Genomic DNA, 19,917 nt, shown 5'->3' with positions numbered 1-19,917 from the left:
CCCTCCCTGCACCCCACACCACCCCTCTCCGCCCCCAGAATGCCCCCTTTTCAGGCCCCGGCACTTACTCGGGGCCTGAACCCATGATTTATGCGCATCAGGGTTTTAATATGTGGCCGTTAACTTTTCTTTGAATGAAGGTCATGTTCATGTTAACTGAATCCCATTAGAAATATATAGTATATCATGTCACAAACAATTCAAGAAAGCAATAAAACATATCTATTCACCCAGGCCTTCCAAACTGATAACTAAGTTATCTTTATAAAAGAGTTTTGTTGATCTTTCCTTTCTTTTTTTTTAGATCTATTGTTTTATTATATAATGTTATTTTTCTGTACTATTGCTTTAATTATGTTTGTTTTCTCATGTAACTTGTCCTGAAAATTGGAGGGTGTGGGATAGAAGTCATTTTAAATAAATAAATGTTCCTTTAGCTTTAAAATCAACCACTGTTAAGCCTGAACTAAAAAAGCTTAATTTAGATCATAATCAGATTTGCAGTTAACATCCAATTTCAAATTTGTCATTTTTTTCTAAACTTTTTTAGAACATTTTTTGTTAAAACAACTTCAAGATTTTATGGACAAATTTGCTGTACTACATGTCCATCAATATGGTTTCTAGAGATGTGAATCGTGTGATCGATCATCTTAACGATCGATTTTGGCTGGGAGGGGGAGGGAATCGGATCGTCGCAGTTTGGGTTTTTTAAATATTGTGTAAATCGTGTAAATCGAAAACCGGCACACTAAAACATCCCTAAACCCCCCCCCCCCGACCCTTTAAAATAAATCCCCCACCCTCCCGAACCCCCCCAAAATGCCTTAAATTACCTGGGGTCCAGTGGGGGGGAGGGGAAGGGGGAGGGCGGGAAAACCGGCACACTAAAACAACCCTAAAACCCACCCCGACCCTTTAAAATAAATCCCCCACCCTCCTGAACCCCCCCCAAAATGCCTTAAATTACCTGGGGTCCAGAGGAAAGGTCCCGGTGGGGTCCGGGAGTGATCTCCTACGCTCCTGACGTCGGGGGACAAAAAAACAAAATGGCGCCGGCGCTACCTTTGACCTGTCATATGACAGGTCAAAGGGAGCGCCGGCGCCATTTCTACAATGCACGGAGGACCGAGAGTAAAAGATCACACCGGGACCTTTCCTCTGGACCCCAGGTAATTTAAGGCATTTTGGGGGGGTTCGGGAGGGTGGGGGATTTATTTTAAAGGGTCAGGGTGGGTTTTAGGGTTGTTTTAGTGTGCCGGTTTTCCCGACCTCCCCCTTCCCCCGATTTACGATTTTTTAACGATAAATCGGGGGAATTGTTATTGTATCGCGGCTCTAACGATTTTTGACGATTTAAAATATATTGGACGATATTTTAAATCGTCAAAAAACGATTCACATCCCTAATTCACCAGCATACAGAAACTCTGTTGTTGTCTGTATTCAATGTCTTTTGTCATGGTTTTGAAGGAGGCTCTGAATTTTTTTCTGGTCTTGTTTGATGTGTCAGTGGCTTTTGACACTATTGACCATAGATTTTACTAAAGCACTTCAGTGATGTAGGGATTGATCATACCGTATTTCAATGGTTTAATTATTTTTTAAAAGGGAAAATTCAGTGCATTGTGCTACCAGGGCAGAAATCTGAATAGTTTGATTTGAATACTGGAGCCTCTCAGTGCTCTGTCATTTCAGCTTCTCTGTTCAATATTTACATCTCCCCAATCTATAAGGTCTTGGGCAAGCTCGATGTTGGTTATCGTCTCTATGCAGACAATATCCAATTTTATACACCAGTGAAAAGCTCTTAAAAGGAAGCTCTTGATAAACTTTTGAATAGTTTATCTTCTATAAAAAAAAAAAAGTAGCTAGCTGATGACAAGCTTTTATTAAACATGAGCAAAACTGAAATACTTTACTTGGCTCATTACCTCTCACAAGATGTTCCACAGTCTTTGATTGCAGAGGCGGAGGAAACTGCTATTGTTAATCAAGTCAGGAATCTTGGAATTATTATGGAACTCCTCCTTGCCCTGAAACCTCACATTTGACATTGGTCAAATGATAAAGAAGGCATATTTTAAACTTCATATATTAAGCAGATTACGCCCTTACTTGAACAAATGAGACTTGAAGACCATTGTCCACTCCTTGGTCATGACCTTTGTGATTATTACAATGATCTATGTGTTGTTCTTCCCCAAACAACCCTTAGAGCATTGCACTGTGTACAGAATTCAGCTGCCAGAATAGAGCCTGGGACTTCAATCTGCCAACATATCTCACCGATAATTTTAAAATATCATTGCTTAATGCTTACCAATAAATTGGCGGATTCAATTTAAAATATTTATGCAAGTTTTCAAAGTTCTGCATGTCCATGTGCTAGATAGTTTTAATGCTTTTTAGAAATGTTATTTTCCCTCTAGGGTCTAGCTCATTGAGAACTAGTTCGCAAATTTTATTGGATGCTCCCTCTTTTAGAGTCATTAGACTGGATGAATCACAAGAGAGAGATTTTTTTTTTTTAATGTACAAGGGCCTGAGCTTTGGAATGCAATACCACTTCATATAAAGCAGGAGACATCAATATTAAAGTTCAGGAAATTGGTCAAGAGCATTCTTTTTCAGCAAGCTTTTAATTGATTTAAAATATGATGGGTATAGTGATTTTAAATGTATTGTCAGAGATCCTAGTCCTATGGCCTTTCAATTTATTTATGACTGGCAGTATTTGTGTTTAGTTTTTGATTAGTATTTTGTCACTATTTTTAATTTGTTTTTGCAGGTTTTATTTTAATATTAGGCATTTCAGAATAATTGTTTTTGGCAGGTTGCGCTGAATGTTGTGACTATGTGAAGCTCATTTTTCTATCATTTTATCTTTATGTTATCTTGTATGTTTTAATAACGTTGTTTTATTGTCTAAATTTTTTTATTTTGTTTTAAATAATTTTATGAATGTTAAATCTGGAAACTGCTTAGGAAGTTTGATTTGCAGTATATAAATATTTAATACATAAATAAATATGAAAGATATTCTTTAGTTATGACAACAAAAAATGATTATTAGAGAGAGTGAGTGAGTGTAGCCATATATATATAGACAGGACTCCAGAAAATAAATCTGGATGCAGGGAAAAAGACATTAGAAAACTTTAAATTCTAAAAGTTATAATGAGAAAGAGAAAAAATGTACCTTAATAGCAAAGTAAAGACGTGATTTATTACACTTTTTTTTTCCCATGCACAGACTGTAAGAAAAGCCTTAGTAAAGCAGGCTCTAAAAGACATAAATATAACATGTAGTATGAATGCATACATTTATGAAGAAATAAAAAAATTGTATGTAGATAAGCTATAAGAGGCAAGTTGGAAAAAAATGTGTTCAGACAAACATACACATATAAATGTGAAACCAAACTGTGAGTATCAGGAGGTTCAAATTACATCAAGGTAAAAACTTGTGCATTCGGATTGACCGCATTAGTAAAACGCTACTCATATTTTTTTTAACTTAAAAATTGATTCAACATAAACGATCGGATTTCCCACATATCCAACATAGATATGTTGGATATGTGGGAAATCGCGATTGTTGAGCCAAAATAAAAATATAAACCCCCTCACCCTCCTTAATCCCCCCCCCCCCCGACTTACCACAACTCCCTGGTGATGGAGCGAGGAGTGAGGACGCCATTTCTGCAATCCTTGGCGAGAAGCATGTGACGTCGGCGGCACGTCGAGTGACGCCGGCATCACGTGATTCCCGGCAAGTTCGCCGGGAATCACGTGACCCCCCCAAGCTGGCCAAAAGTTCTTTTTGGGCCGAACGAGCCGTCTGGCGCGAACTCGCCGGGAATCACGTGACGCCGGCGTCACTCGACGTGCCGCCGACGTCACATGCTTCTCGCCAAGGATTGCAGAAATGACGTCCTCACTCCTCGCTCGATCACCAGGGAGTTGTGGTAAGTCTGGGGGGGGATTAAGGAGGGTGAGGGGGTTTAAATTTTTTTTTTGCACATATGTACATATACCCAACTCATTGGATTTTTTTTATGTCCATATTGGCCGCAAGTGGGACCCCCTTTCGGACATAAGAAATATGAACATAAAATTTTGCTCTGCACATCCCTGGTAAAAACTTAGCATTCATGGCAATAAATTGCATATTACATCGGGATGCAAAACCGAGTATTATAATGCCAAGACATTAATTAATCAAATGAAACATAAGTATATGAATGGAAAATAATCCTATAGGAGAATGGAAAATTCACAAAAGCCAAGATGATTACTAATGAGTATACTGGCGATTGTAAATGAGAGCTGTGTCTTGAAGCCAAAATTTTGTCTTGTTCTTATATAGAATGAGGGATGCACCTGCTAAACTTAAAAAAAAAATGTAAGCAATGGCAAATACTAAGAGAATAACAAAAAGAGGAATAACAATCATAATAAAAACGTGAGCTAATTAAAGTCCAAGTCAGGGAGAGACTGTTTTGCTCAACAGCATGATGCAAATGTATTTCAAAATAGAATGTGTGGCACAAAGAGAGAAAGAATTGGAATGCTTACTGAACAGTTAAATTAAAAGAATTGAAACAATGGGTAAGTTGCTTCCACATGCATTTATTGTGCCAAGTTCCAATTAAAGTGTTGTTTGTACCATTATAAGCAGTCAAGGCTATCTCAAACCACCACTGAAGATCAAAGAGCGAGCCTCCAGGGTAATTGGCTCACAGGCAATATATTAAAGGACTCAATAACTGTTTTGTTTTGTTTTTTTTAAAGAAAGACCCCTCACACACATACCCCATAACCATTTATAGTTACTGTGATATGATAAGAGTATCAAAATATAAACTGAGAAGACTAATTCCAGAAGTAGTCATTGGGAGATGCAGGACATCGCTGAGATTCCAATGAATCTACTTGCTGCAACATAACAAGCTAGCAAAACTGCTACAAACCAGAAAACCAAGAGAATTAGGCAAAGTGTTAGAAGCTGTAATAATGTTTGTGGTTTGTTTGGTTTTTTTTTAAAGGAGAGAGAGAGCAGTAATTAATAGGAGATGGAGCCTTGGAGTATGAATGGAAGCAAAAGTAGAATGAATCAACTACCAAATCTAAATCTTATTTTTATGTATTTTAGTAATTGCTCTCTTAGATGCTTTTAGAAAATTTTATTTTATCTTAATGTTTCTTTTAACAAATAATGTACTTCACTGTATATTTTGAATTATGTTTTTTATATTTTATTATATTGTAAACCGATGTGATGTTTCCCACGAACTTCGGTATATAAAAACAAATAAATAAATATATCCACTACAAGGATAAAAATAGAGAGAATTACTTCAAAATTTATAAGAAGAAATCTACTTTTTTAGGTCTCCCTGAGAAAGAGCATGAAACTGCCTGTCAAAAATAAATTCAATTTGAAAAGAGACTTATTAGAACAAATGGACAAATGTACTCTCTGACATGCTTCTGGAATAGTGCCTTAAAAATAAAATCCCTTCAGGATAATACATATAAAAAGCCCTTAGACGGGGGGGGGGGGGGGGATGATTTTAAAAGGAGCACGTGCAAGTCCTTGTGCATGTGGTTCCTGGCGTGCGCTCATGGTCGCGCTGATTTTATAGCATCCAAGGCCGGCATGATTTTAAAATCCACATCCGCATGTGCATGCGGCCCGTGACTCGTGCATGCAGAGGGTGGGAGGGAGGGAATTTTATAACCTATTTGCGGCAACACGATTGGCCGGGCCCCAGTTCCTAACCCTAACCCTACTCTTCCTACCTCTTCCCCTCTTCACCCCCGACAGCAAAATCTATCCTATCTATCCACTTTTTTTTTTGTTTTGCAACTTACTTCATGCCCTGAGTTGAAGTAAGTTGCGTGCGCCGGCTGGCTGCTAGCATGTGAGTCATCAAGATAGCGCAAAATGGTGCTGTCCTGACCCACACCCTGCCCTGCCCCTCCCCTCCCCAACCGGACCATGCCTCCTGGCCCGCCTGTTTTGCAGGGCCTGGCACTTTAGCACATAACGAGGGTTACACGCATGGCTGGGCCTGTTCTAAAATGCATGCAATGAATGCATGGCCCAGCCACATGCGTGACCCCTGCTTTTTATGTGCTTGGCCTTTTTAAAATCATCCCTGGACCTGTGTCAGTGAATTCTTCTTCGAAATATACAGACCTTGGTTGAAAGTAAAGTTTTTAAATTGCATTTAAAAAAAATCTTAATAAAAGAAGTTGACATGATTATGGCTGATGATTAAATATAAGGCTAAGAAGGTAGTTTTATCACCAAGAATGCCTATTTTGATGGCCTTAAATATGAAAAAAAAATATAATAGTCACAAGTGATTTATGTGGAGTTTTTGAAATATTGGCTAGTAGGGATGTGCAGCAGGGACGGATTCGTCCCATTCGGTATTCGTATTCGTCGGGACCCAAATCCGTTGCATCCATTCTCGGGGGACCTCGATCCATTTATTAGGTACATATGTATTCGTTTCCCCAAAAAAACCCCATTCCAACCCTTTACATTTAATTTACTACAACCCCCACCCTCCTGACGCCCCCAAGACTTACCAAAAGTCCCTGGTGGTCCAGCTGGGATCCTGGAGCGATCTCCTGCACTTGGGCCGTCGGCAGCTGGTATTCAAAATGGCGCCGATAGCCCCTGTGACATAGTAAGGGCAAAGGCTATCGGCGCCATTTTGAATACCGGCCGCCGACAGCCCGAGTGCAGGAGATCGCTCCAGGATCCCCGCTGGACCACCAGGGACTTTTGGTAAGTCTTGGGGGCGTCAGGAGGGTGGGCGTTTATTCGTTAGTAATACGTATTCATGGGGGTTCACCATACGTTTCGTGACCCCACGAATACAATGAATATGGCATATATGTTGCAGATTGCCACTACGTTGCAAATGAATGCACACCCCTATTGGCTAGCATTGACTGTTCTTCACTTTAAGGGATTAATTGGAATTATAACTTTTTAAAAGCATGCCATAAGTTGAAAACTATGAATTTCTCAGCCAGTGCAAGTTCTTTCTGAATAAATGCTCCTTGGATCTCATGGTACTTTTCTTAAAACCTCTAATTGTGAAACTGCCAAAATCCAAAAAGAAATTCAGAATGTTATACTTAGGATGTGAGAGAGAGAGAGAGAGAGACTCATTGTAAGGCTCTTATATTAGTCAACTATTTATAGCACTGTAGAAGGGTCATCTAGTAACTAGAAGTGAGGATTGGTGGTGATCTAGGGTTTTAGGGTCAGTTTTACAAGCACAGGCAGACGTACGAACACAACATAGTACACATCAGTGAAGATTTGATGTGATTTGGAATAAGGAAAGATACACAAAGATGAGATTTCACAATGTACTCTCGCCCTAGCTTGATGCACTCTCTACCTGAGAGCTGTCAAGCTAGGGCAAGAGAACACTATAAGAATCTCATCTTTGTGTATCTTTCCTCATTCCTAATCACATCATATCTCTACTGATGAGCACTGTGCTGTTCGCACGTCTGCCTGTGCATGTAAAACTGGCCCGAAAACCTTAGACCACCACCAAAACCTTACCTTGAGTTACTAGATGACCCTCCTATTGTGTGATAAATAGGTAGAACACTAATATGTGTGCCACCCTAGAGGTTCTCTCTCTCTTTCTGTGAAAAATCCCAATTAGGTCCTAACACTAGGAAAAAAGGTTAGCATGAATAACACATGCATTATGCTATCACACACAGCATTACCACATTTCATTTTCATTTACTCCTCCCAAAATCCACCGACCTGAATACATTTTGTAAATTACATACACAGCATGTGCTGTGATAAACAATGCATGCATTATAGCATTACTGTGGGCGTTAGGGCCCTAACGTGATTTGATGAATGACCCTGTTAGACTTTGATCACAAGGTATTTGACATCCCATAAGACTCAACAAAATCTTTGTTGACACATTTCTAACTGATTAAAGATATTTATATTTGATAAATTCATCAATCTGCAAAAAATTACTTAAAGGGTCCTGTTTATGATTGGTTACACTCTGAGAATATGTATCCTTATCTGTCACTTTTCATTGAACATCTGGTTCTAAATCCAGTGATAAAAACAGTTTAGCAGGATCTACCACATCACAGGGCACTAGTTTTCTTTTCTTTTTTTTTTTTCTTTTTTTTTTGAGGCGGTAGAGAGAGTTTAGAAAGATGCAAGTCAACTAATATTTTTCATACAAGAAAGGGCAGTCCTTGAGAAGATACAGGACCAGTCAACACAGGACAGATAGGCACTCTCTTCTCTTTACTAGTTCCCAAGCCAATCATTCCAGGGACTAATTTCACCAAGTCTTTCCCTCTTTCTTTTGGCCCAGTTAAAGTTCTCAGAATGAGCCATTCCTTTGCCCCTACCTTGTTATATGACCTGTTTCATACAAGGACTGACATTTTCAAAATGTATGAGGAAGTTACAATTTGAAGCAATAATTTGCTGCTCAGAAATGTATTGAATCAACCCCAGATAGTACTATTTTTAAACCTAGATCCAAATTTATGCCTTTTGGCTCAGCAGACCCACAGACAGAGCCATGAATCCTGTTCACACTGACTATTTTACAATTTTTGGTGACACTTTAAGAAGAACACTTTATAATTTTATCAATAATTCTGACATTCTGATTAAACCAGCTGATAAGGGAAGAGGCATTATGAGAGGCATGTTTTATGGCAGATAGCACAAAAGGGCAGCATGGGGAACAGTTAGGAGAACTGATTAGTGGCTGCAGAGGCAAATGGAGGAGAAAGACTGCCAAAGACAGAATGTGGAACAACAGAAAAGAGGGGGTTGAGAGAAGTGATTAACATGAAAAATGCAGGAGAGTTGAAAAAGGAGAGAGGGATGAGCCCTGATTGGTATCATCTAGAAAGGGCAGCACAGTACTTCAAAGATGCTGATGTCTTTCCCCTTATGCAGCCCATGAGGCATATCCCTTTTAGCAAGGAATCTGCATTGACCCTTGATAACATAACAGTTACTGAGCCTGCAGGAAACGCTGTCACAGGGAATAATGCCACACCTGCTTTTATCATTTCATTTTGTAAGAAAGGTGGGCGCTTGTGCTGTGGTGTGGTTAAAGCAACTTAAGGAGCATACTGACAGCTGGCGGATGTACCCTGGGACGGGACTGGTCAGGAGCTTCACCTTTATCAACTCCTTTTCCTGCAGGTTGAGACCTTGGCTTCCAGCAGGAGCCAGCAGAACTTGGGCAGTGGTCCCACAGGGCAAAGAGAGAGAGAGAGAGTCCAGGACCAAGCTACGTCTGGGCAGGCAGCAGTCAGCAAGAGACACCAGAGGCAGGCCAAAGGTCAGAGCAGGCAGCACATAATGTGGTCCTGGTCCAGGAAGTGGTCATAGGCAGGAGGCAGACAAAGAGTAGTCAAGGTCCAGGAAGTGGTCAGATGTAGGAAGACAGTCTGAGGCAAGGGCAAGAATGAGGCAGGATGGACTGAACAAGAAAGGGCAAGAAGAGGAGACAAGAGAAGCAAAGCAAGCTGGACGAGATGAAACAAGGCAGTCTGGAGAGGCAGGACAAGGCAGGCTGGACGAGATGAGGCATGGAAGGGCCCTTGCTTAAATAGCCTGGCAAGGCTGACATCATCAGAGGGCACCTAGAGAGCGTTATTGCCCAGGGCCTATATAAGGCGGGTGTGCATGCGCACGCACACGCATAAGGGGGTTGACAGTTACACTGATGCGATGGTGGTGTCTGCTGCAAAGAGCCCATCTGCATGCGGCGGCATTCCTGCCACACCAGGAGGCACCGGAGGTGCTGGGGCTGAGTGCAGCCGGTCGCAGGATGACCCTGCAACCAGCAAACATTACAAATGTAGTGCATACTGCATTAATAAGCAATTCAATGTGGGGCCGATTTTAAATATTACGCACGGGGGGTACATTTGTGCGCGCTATCTGGCGCGCACAAATGTACGCCTGATTTTATAACCTGCGCGCGCTGCCGCGTGCATGTTATAAAATCCGGGGTCGGCGCCCGCAAGAGGGTGCACACATGTGCACCTTGCGTGCGCCGAGCCTGAGGGGAACCCCAATGGCTTTCCCCGTTCCCTCCAAGGCTGCTCCGAAATTGGAGCAGCCTTGGAGGGAACTTTTTTTCAGCCCCCCCCCCCCCCCACCTTCCCCTCCCATCCCCTATCTAATCCACTCCCGAGCCCTAACTAAATCCCCCCTACCTTTGTTTCAAAAGTTATGCCTGCCTGAGGCAGGCATAACTTGCGCGCCAGCTGGCTGCCGGAACATGAATCTCCGGCATGGCCGCCGTGCCGAAGGACTCAGGAACGCCCCTGGCCCCGCACCCGGACCACCCATTTTTGAAAGCCCCAGGACATACGTGTATGTCCCGTGCAAACCCCGCGCGTGACCCCCGACAACCTACCCCTGTATGTAATAAACTTTGGTCACTTGAGTTAATCTTCCACATGTATTGAAAGTACATGAACTGGCCCATAAAATGTACCTCTGACTGACTTAATGTAGGCAGGGCCGGCAGTCCCAATAGGTGAAATAGGCAGTCGCATAGGGTGCCGGCCATTAGGGGGCAGCAAAGAGAAGCCATATGGGGCCATGAGTGGAGCCCAATCCACTCATGGCCAAAAGGAGTAAAGACTTGGCGGGCCGTGAGCAAAGCCCATCCCACTCATGGCTGAGAGGAGTAGACACTTGGTGGGCCGCGAGTGGCAGAGGTTCGGTGGGCCATGAGCAGGGCCCATCCTGCTCGTGGCTGAGAGAAGCAGAGACTCAGTGGGCCATGAGCAGAGATCATCATGCTTGTGGCCAAAAGAAGCAGAGTCTCTGCAGACAACAAGCGGTGCCTCTGTGTGTGTATGTTTGTGTGTGAGGGATTGTGTGTGAATGACAGAGCAAAGGTGTTAGTGAGAGAGAGGGAGGGAGCCTGTGTAAGGGTGCATGTGTGAATGAGACAAGGAACCTAAGTGTGTGTGTAAGAGAGGGAGGTCTGTCTAGGTGAATGAGGTCAGGACCGGAGCTGGGGCCTGGACCGGGAGAGGGGCGCAAGGCAGAAGGTTCGCCTAGGGCACCTAATACCCTTGCATCAGCCCTGAATGTTGGTAAAACCATCAGGGATTTAAAATCCAAAATTGTCTTAAGAAAAAATATTTCCAAAGCCTCACTGGTTAAGGATTCGCTGAATTAACACACTGCCTATGAATCACTTATCCAGTTGGCTGTCCTTGCAGTTGACCTGATAGCAGTGGTTTATCTCATAAAATTGTTCATTTGACAATACACTTTCTGCCTCCTAATATAGAGAACCATAGGTTTCCTTACCAAAAGGAAGTGAACCAAAATCATGGGGAGGTTCAGAGAGATTAATGAGTAGAGGTTGGGGTTTGAGCTCCCCTATGTGAGAGAAGTAGATGATGTGTGCTTGAGCCTTTATAAATTCCTGCCACGATCGTAGAGTGTGGATTCTCAGTTCAATTTTTCCTGAGTTGCCTGGTTTTGGGACAGCCCTGTCTCTGCAATCCCCACTTTTGATTACTTTTTCTGGGAAAAGGACTCTGAAGGTCTTCTTCACAGAGACCTGGAAAAGAGTACTTGACCCTATTTTTGGTTCAGAGTTTTGAAGATCTTTTTCTTCCTGGAGAAGAACGTTTTTCCACCCTTCCTTTCTCTCATAAGGTTGCCCTTTTTGAATAAGATACTTTTTCTGACTATGTTTATTGAACTGAGAACCCTAGGGCCCAGGGGCTCAGAGTTTTGGTTATTTAGAGGAGGAGATGTTTTTTGCCTTGAAAGAATTTGAGGAGAGGTTGTCTCACCATGGAAGAATGGATTTACATCCATTTCCAGAGAAAAGGAGTTAAGAAGGGATTAAAGAGTATTTTTCTATTGACTCAAGTCTGCCACACTTGGGAGGAGAGTAGGGGTGTACATTTGTTCCCTACAAATTGGTAATCCGCAACGTAAAGGGTCATATGCGTTGTATTCGTGGGGAAGCAAAACGTATCGCGATTCCCATGAATACAACTAATCTTCGCCGAATTATTTGGCCGTCTAAAGGAGCCAATTTAAACAAACCCCCCACCCTCCTGACCCCCCCAAGACTTACCAAAACTTCCTGGTGGTCCAGCGGGGGGTCCGGGAGCCATCTCCTGCACTCACAACCTCGGCTGCCGGTATTCAAAATGGCGCCGATAGCCTTTGACCTACTATGTTACAGGGCCTACCGATGCCATTGGTCAGCCCCTGTCACATGGTAGGAGCAATGGATGGCCGGTGCCATTTTGTGCTCCTACCATGTGACAGAGGCTGACCAATGGCACCGGTAGCCCCTGTGACATAGTGAGAACAAAGGCTATCGGCGCCATTTTGAATACTGGCAGCCGACGACCCACGTGCAGTAGGTCACTCCCGGACCCCCGCTGGACTTTTGGCAAGTCTTGTGGGGGTCAGGAGGGTCCCCCAAGACTTGCCAAAAGTCCCTGGTGGTCCAGCGGGGGTCCGGGAGCGATCTCCTGCACTCGGGCTGTCGGCTGCCAGTAATCAAAATGGCGCCGATAGCCTTTGCCCTTATTATGTCACAGGGGCTACCGGTGCCATTAGTCAGCCCCAGTCACATGGTATGAGCACAAGATGGTGCCGGCCATCCATTGCTCCTACCATGTGACAGGGGCTGACCAATGGCACCGGTAGCCCCTGTGACATAGTAGGTCAAAGGCTATTGGTGCCATTTTGAATACCAGCAGCCGAGGGTGTGAGTACAGAAGTTGGCTCCCGGACCCCCCGCTGGATGACCAGGGAGTTTTGGTAAGTTTTTGGGGGGTCAGGAGGGTGGGGGGTTGTGGTTAATTTAATTTTAGCTGGGAAACGAATAAGAATTAACGTATAAACGTATCGGGGGCCCCCCTTGCCGAATGCAAAGTATCTGCCCCCCAACGAATACGAATCCCAAATGCAACGTATGGCATCCCTCTGCACATCCCTAGAGGAGAGTGCCAACTTGGTACTGCCAGTGAAGACTACAAAAGAGATATGAGATTTGGGACTTTTCATTCTAATAAGTAATTGGGACTATAATTCAAATCATTCTGCAATGGGCAAAATCTACTGAAATTTAAGGAGGGAAAAGTTTATGCTTTTTTCAGTTTGCTCAATTGGAAATGTAAAGAAATGAACTAATTAAGGAATTGGTTTTCAGAAATTTAAAAAACTTTTCCTGGTAGAATAAGGTCACAAATATATTAAATTTTCATCGATATAAATAAATTGAACTTAATAACAAAGAGCTGTAAAGACATTTTCATTCGTCTTATCAACTATCAGTAAAAAGAAGTTGAAAACCATTCAGCTTCCAGTATGATTATTGCTGCTACAGAATGTGAAGGTTATCAGTGCTACTTACAGGGGGACTGAAGGGGCTGTGTAATATCAATCGATGCAAAAGAGCCTTGAAGTTAATTGGAGAACTTTGCAAATGGGGTCCACCCTTAGACTTTGAACCTTTGGGTCTATTATCTGGGTCTTCCCATCCAGGGGTTATAATAACAAATGCCAAAAATGCAACAAACAAGGCCATTTTTGGTTTATTCCAAATGGAATGAACCGAAAATAACCTCTGAGAAAAATGCCCATACATTTGGTGGTATTTTCAAATTCACAGCATATTAAAAAAATAGACCTCCAGTGGCCTTGATTGGGCCTTCCTGGAAGTGAGGCCTAGGCATGAGGCTGGACCTGACTGAGGCCTGGACCCGGTGCAGTCATAGGCTTGGTCCCGGGCCTCCAGTTGCTCTTCCTGATCCCACTCTGGACAACTGATGCCCTGCACCTGGAGAATGGTGCTAAAGTGACGTCACTTTGGCACATGCCTCCAGTGTGGATGGTACTATTTTGATGCATGACATAGACCCCAGTGCCAAGCCCAGGAAGGCCCTTTTCTTTTTTTTATTGATTCAGATTTTATTTCTTGTTTAATGTTTTTTTTCAGTTTGGCAAATTAACAAAACTGAAAAAAATATTTAATGAATTGAATAAAAATGAATTAAATACCTCAGAATGAATAAATGAACCAAACTAAAACTTGTGTGGCTGCACATCCCTAGTTCTTATGCTTTGGATCTCCCACATGCCTTTTTGTAGTTTTATCTGCCTATCATGGTACGAACACCACTTTGTTTACTTGAGCCGTACATATTTTTGGTTTCATGTGCACATTTACTTGAGCAGAAAAGGAGCAATCTGGAGGCATTACTGGGTGGGGTCAAGAGGGTCGAGTGTAAGTTGCTATTTTATAAAAGATTTATATGAATATATTAGTCAACTTAATTGTACAATTTTACGTCTGCTAATAATCTAGCACAATTGATATGACTCATATTTTGTCTGCTATTGGTTGGGTGGGAGGTCTGGATGAACTAGGGGGAGTGCAGGGTGAAAACCTAAAAGAGTCTTGGTGACCTAGAGAAGGAATGAAGTAACATCAAACTGGTGATTTCAATTACATGTGCATATTTTAAAATATACTGATTTCTGCATAAAAATCAGGGTTTTATGCTAGCAAGTTCTGTTTTGTTTTTTTTTTTGCAAATAAAATATTTGCACATATATTTATTAACTAGGTAGAAAAAGTACACACTTTCTGTGCATCGCAGGTATTCACGCATAACCAAACATGCACACATATGTAAAAATTCATGTATTTTATAATCTGTACTTTACCTGATATGCACAGGTTATAAAATACTGTAGTAGATCTCCACGCGGCCATATGCATACATATATGGAGCCGCACAGAGCTTTTTTGAAAGTTATCATCCCTTTGTTTAGCTGTATTTTATGATTGTTTCCTATGCAATAGCTTCATCTTATTTTTTTCTGTGATGTTATTGTCTAATAATACACCTTTTCCAGCATTTCTGCTACCCATTTTTGCATTAACATAGCTCAATTATCAGCTCATAGCATCACTGAGTTCCATGGAGATCTGCCATATATAATATGGACACGGTTTTTCATGCTGTTACAGATTTGATTTTTGGTTGTGGAATCAGACTCCACTGCCTCTTTCTCCTGCTGCTCATACCAGCTATTGCTGCTGCTTTCTCCTCCTGACTGCACTCCAGCAGGATGTAGTTTCTCATCCCTCCAGGTTTCCCTATTTTCCTCCTCCCCCAGTCTCTATATTCCCCCTTCTCTGCACCCTTGATGACTCTTATTGGCACTGCATGCCACTGTTTTCAGTCAGTTGTATTCTTAAAATTGTGGAAATATGCTGCTTTAGTAGCTAAATTTGTCATCCCTCCCGTCTCCTTCCTGTCTATGTGATATTCATTCCACAGTTACTTGTTATTACCTATTACAGAAGAGAGGCAATAAACTAAATGGCAATTGAGCTTGTCACCTTAGGAAAAAGCAATAGAAGGAGAGCTGAGATATCATTTCATTCTGTTGTACAAATGTCATCTCTGACATTGAGCACATTTTCTGTAATTATTTTTTTTTCTCTTCATAGTGAAACAACATGCCACTCAAATGAAATGAATTTCTTTCCATAAGAATGCATGAACTGCTATGGGCATTCATATTCTATAGGCATCCATATGCTTTCCTCGCTGGTTATTTTCACCTAATGGGGTTGTACAGTAGACATTAATCAACAGAAGAATGGGTACAGTCAAGACTATATATAATAGGATGCAGGTAAATGAATACCTAGGAAGGAGAAATGCTTTTTCAAAACAATATACTTCTTATATTCCACCCTGAACACAGTGAACCATAAAACAATTAGAGGTCAAATTTCAAAGATATCTAGCCAAGTAACTCCTGAGTTATTTGGTTAAATCCTTCAGGGTGAAACTTGGATCCTGCATAGCTGCTAAAAATCCATGCCTATTTTCACAACACATGTACTTTTAGAGGCATTCTTGAGGTTGTATTTAGGTCTGGGTAGTAAACTGTGCACACAAATTTACATTTTCAAATCAATACAAATGGTTTTGTACCCTTTCCTGTATCTATCCGCACAAATAGCAGGTGTGAAGTAGATGGGTGCTTTGGTATCCATGTTAAGTGTTGAGCAAATGTTCAAAAGGAAACTAGATAGGCTTACTGAAAATTTCCTCTCTGAGGGAAATTGGTCTTTGAATTAAAAACAAGTCAAGTAGTTAAAGGTACAGTACTGGGTCAGTGAATTCATTTTCTGGAGATAATTCTCTAAAGGTTTTACATGCATAAAACTGGGTTTTACACGCATAAAGGTACTTTTGAAAATATACGCATAAAGGTATCTTTGAAAATACACTCCTTAGGACTGAATTATCAAAAGGCTTTATGTGCAAAAATGGACTTTACATGCATAAATGGGCTTTTGAAAATTGCTACAATATATGCTACTTTTATGTGTGAAACACTTTTGAAAATTAACTTTCATGACTCTGTATTCAAAATCAAGATATTTTTACATGCCCGTAGAGCACACGTGTGGTGTGAATAATTTCTTCAAAAGTAGTTAGTTGTGAATAAAAATTATGAGACATTTTATTTCTACTTCACATTCTACCTTTATTTCTTCTTGTCTGCTAATCATTTTCTTAAATGCTTTCTTGCAGGGGGAACCCAGTGCCCTAACAGCAGTGCTTTGCAGGAGGCGCGCGGCTGTAATGAGCACCCATGTACAGTGTATCACTGGCAAACTGGACCCTGGGGTCAGTGTATAGAAGACATCACTGTGTCTCCTTTCAACTCATCGACTAGTTGGAATGGTGAAGCAACTTGTGCAGTTGGAATGCAAACAAGAAAAGTTATCTGTGTCAGAGTCAACGTGGGACAAGTAGGACCAAAGAAGTAAAGAGTTTTTTTAAATACTATTTTGTTATTGTCAGTTCTAAGTAGATACCTTTTGACTCTATTTTTAAAAATTCATATCATTAGTAAATTTCTGTTAGGATAAAAAAATAATTATACATTTGGAAAAGTATGACGCCCTACCAGTACAATTTTTTTTTGGGTGGGGAGCATTATGTAGTTCATTAAGAACTATAAAGTAACTTACCCACAGATATCATGAACTGTATTTAAAACCAGTTACAAAAATGGTTCATATATTTTGAGGTAGATTTTATAAAAAAGCGCACGCGCGTACTTTTGTTCACGCACCAGGCGCAAACAAAAGTACGCCGGATTTCAATAGATACGCGCCTAGCCGTTAAAATCCGGGGTCGGCGCATGCAAGGCTGCCCAAGATCGACAGCCAGCGCGCGCCGAGCTGCGCAGCTGGCCTCCGTTCCCTCCAAGGCTGCTCCGAAATCAGAGCGCCTCAGAGGGAACTTTCCTTCCATCCCCCCCCCACACCTTCCCCTCCCTTCCCCTACCTAATCCACCCCCCCCCCCCCCGGCCCTATCTAACCCCACCTACCTTTGTTGCACAAGTTATGCCTGCCCGAGGCAGGCATAACTTGCACGCACTGGGCCAGCCGCCGGCGCGCCATAGTCCAGTCCGGGGGTTGGTCGGGAGGCAGCGGCCATGCCCTGGGAATGCCCCCGAGGATGCGCCGGCCGTGACACGCCCTCAATGCGCCCGCCCCCCCCAGGAAAGCCCCGAGACTTACGCACGTCCCGGGGCTTTGCGCATGCCAGCAGCCTATGCAAGATATGCTCGGTGCGCGCAGAGGGTGTTTGGGGTAGGTTTTCGGGGGTTACGAGCGTAACCTATACGCGTAACCCTTTGAAAATCTACCCCTTTGTGAATAAACTTAAATATAGAATGTACTTTGATGCATAATGAGATAGAAATAAGTCATTATAACTATACGTTTGATGACAAAGGCAAAAATGGCCCATAAATGTATATAAAATATATGTAGTGAACTGGCAGCTTTAGAAATGATGAACATTCTCCTGAATATCCCAGAAAAATTATAAAATAACCAAAGAAACTGTCCATAGCTAATTGTTTGGAGACATTTTCTTAGAACTTGATTTATCCCAGCTAAGGACTTAATATGGGCATCCAGTACTTCATTCGCTCACATCCATTCAAATGCAAACAAATAAATTCTCTGAAACATAATTTTGGGGAAAAACAAGGCCGCAGCTTTAATCAACACTTGACCCGAGCCTTATAACACAGTTAACAAAACAACATGAATTTTTGCATTACCAAGCCCCCCACCAACTATCCGCCACCATCCGGCAGGATAGCTTGACCAACCATCACTGCTTGCTCGTGTGGCCCTTCGCACACCAGGATAAACTCCCGCCTCACTCTGGCAAGGAGCCAGCCTGGGTGGACCTCCGCTACCCACTTGCCAGAGGTCTGGCCAACCCGCTCCCGCCACCTTCCGGCAAGGAGCCGAGCCTCCCAACGACAGCCCCAGCTGTCCATCCTCGTTTGCTTGTTGCTAAATTCATTTAACAGAACCATAAATAAGCTGATTAGGCTCGGGCCAACCACAATGCCCTTCGCTCCCCCCCCCCCTTGCTGCGACAACCCTCTACCCCCACCTCACCCACAAACCTCAACTAAGAAGAGGGCGGGTGGGAGGGTCAAACGACGCGCCTACCGCTCGGCTTACTCGCGCGCCAATGGCCCCCCCGCGCGCCTCGTCCGCAACTCCCCTGTAATTCAAACTCCCCTAACCAATCCCTAGACGCCGCGTTGCCTTCCGACTCACCAGCCCAATCCCTAACCACCACGCGTCTCGATGCGCGCACCCCGCTCTAACTCTTCCTTCTCCGCGACCCCATCCCCCCCCCCCCCCCCCCCCCCCCCTTCCTCACCGACCCGTGCTCCCTTTGCTCTTTGTTTACCGCGCGCCTGCTCCCCTACCCCCCCTATCTCCCTGCTTCCTAATTCCCCTCAATCCACCCCCCCCCTGCCCCCGCCTCGCGAATGGACTGGGCCCACATTAACTCGACCGTCCAGACACAAGGTCTGTCCGGTCTTTCATAATATGGGCATCCAGTACTTCATTCGCTCACATCCATTCAAATGCAAACAAATAAATTCTCTGAAACATAATTTTGGGGAAAAACAAGGCCGCAGCTTTAATCAACACTTGACCCGAGCCTTATAACACAGTTAACAAAACAACATGAATTTTTGCATTACCAAGCCCCCCACCAACTATCCGCCACCATCCGGCAGGATAGCTTGACCAACCATCACTGCTTGCTCGTGTGGCCCTTCGCACACCAGGATAAACTCCCGCCTCACTCTGGCAAGGAGCCAGCCTGGGTGGACCTCCGCTACCCACTTGCCAGAGGTCTGGCCAACCCGCTCCCGCCACCTTCCGGCAAGGAGCCGAGCCTCCCAACGACAGCCCCAGCTGTCCATCCTCGTTTGCTTGTTGCTAAATTCATTTAACAGAACCATAAATAAGCTGATTAGGCTCGGGCCAACCGCCACCAGGCACAGGCATCCTATGCCCTGTGACCCCCCAAAGATGCGGCCTCGCTTACAAAGGAAACAAACTTTCTAAGACCTCCTGAATGGAGTTTAAGAACAAATCCAAACCCAAAAGGAAAGGTGAATCCCGTCTGACCGAAATAAACCGGTTACTTTCCCCCATGACCAATCGTATTTGATATGGCGACCCCCCAAACGTTCCAACCAGGCCCCGATTTGTTGATTTGCCTTGGACCTGCAACGTCTCCATCGAATGTTCTCCCATTCAGCAGGTCTCACTATAATATCTGACCAGCACAAGATGGTCGTTGGAAGCAATATAGAGACCGTCATCAAATCCTTGCGAACCATGACGATAAATTGCTTCCCCGACATCCCGCCCCAGTCATTGCCTCCCAAATGCACCACTAAGACCCGCAGTGCCCCGCTCCTTTTCCGTTCCCGT

General features: G+C 43.1%; 1 protein-coding gene across 3 annotated transcripts in view; it reads left to right on the top strand.

Moving 5' to 3' along the window:
* The window catches only part of THSD7A (thrombospondin type 1 domain containing 7A), an 862,000-nt gene that overhangs the window by 525,856 nt on the left and 316,227 nt on the right, over positions 1–19,917 (top strand). For all 3 annotated transcript variants that reach the window (XM_029588974.1, XM_029588975.1, XM_029588973.1), the window contains one exon: positions 16,675–16,909. In XM_029588974.1, the coding sequence (XP_029444834.1) occupies positions 16,675–16,909 (235 nt within the window). The remainder of the gene's footprint in view (positions 1–16,674; positions 16,910–19,917) is intronic.

Source organism: Rhinatrema bivittatum, chromosome 2, assembly GCF_901001135.1.
Source record: "Rhinatrema bivittatum chromosome 2, aRhiBiv1.1, whole genome shotgun sequence".
In the NCBI taxonomy this organism is placed as follows: domain Eukaryota; kingdom Metazoa; phylum Chordata; class Amphibia; order Gymnophiona; family Rhinatrematidae; genus Rhinatrema; species Rhinatrema bivittatum.
This window is presented reverse-complemented; position numbering and strand designations above follow the sequence as displayed.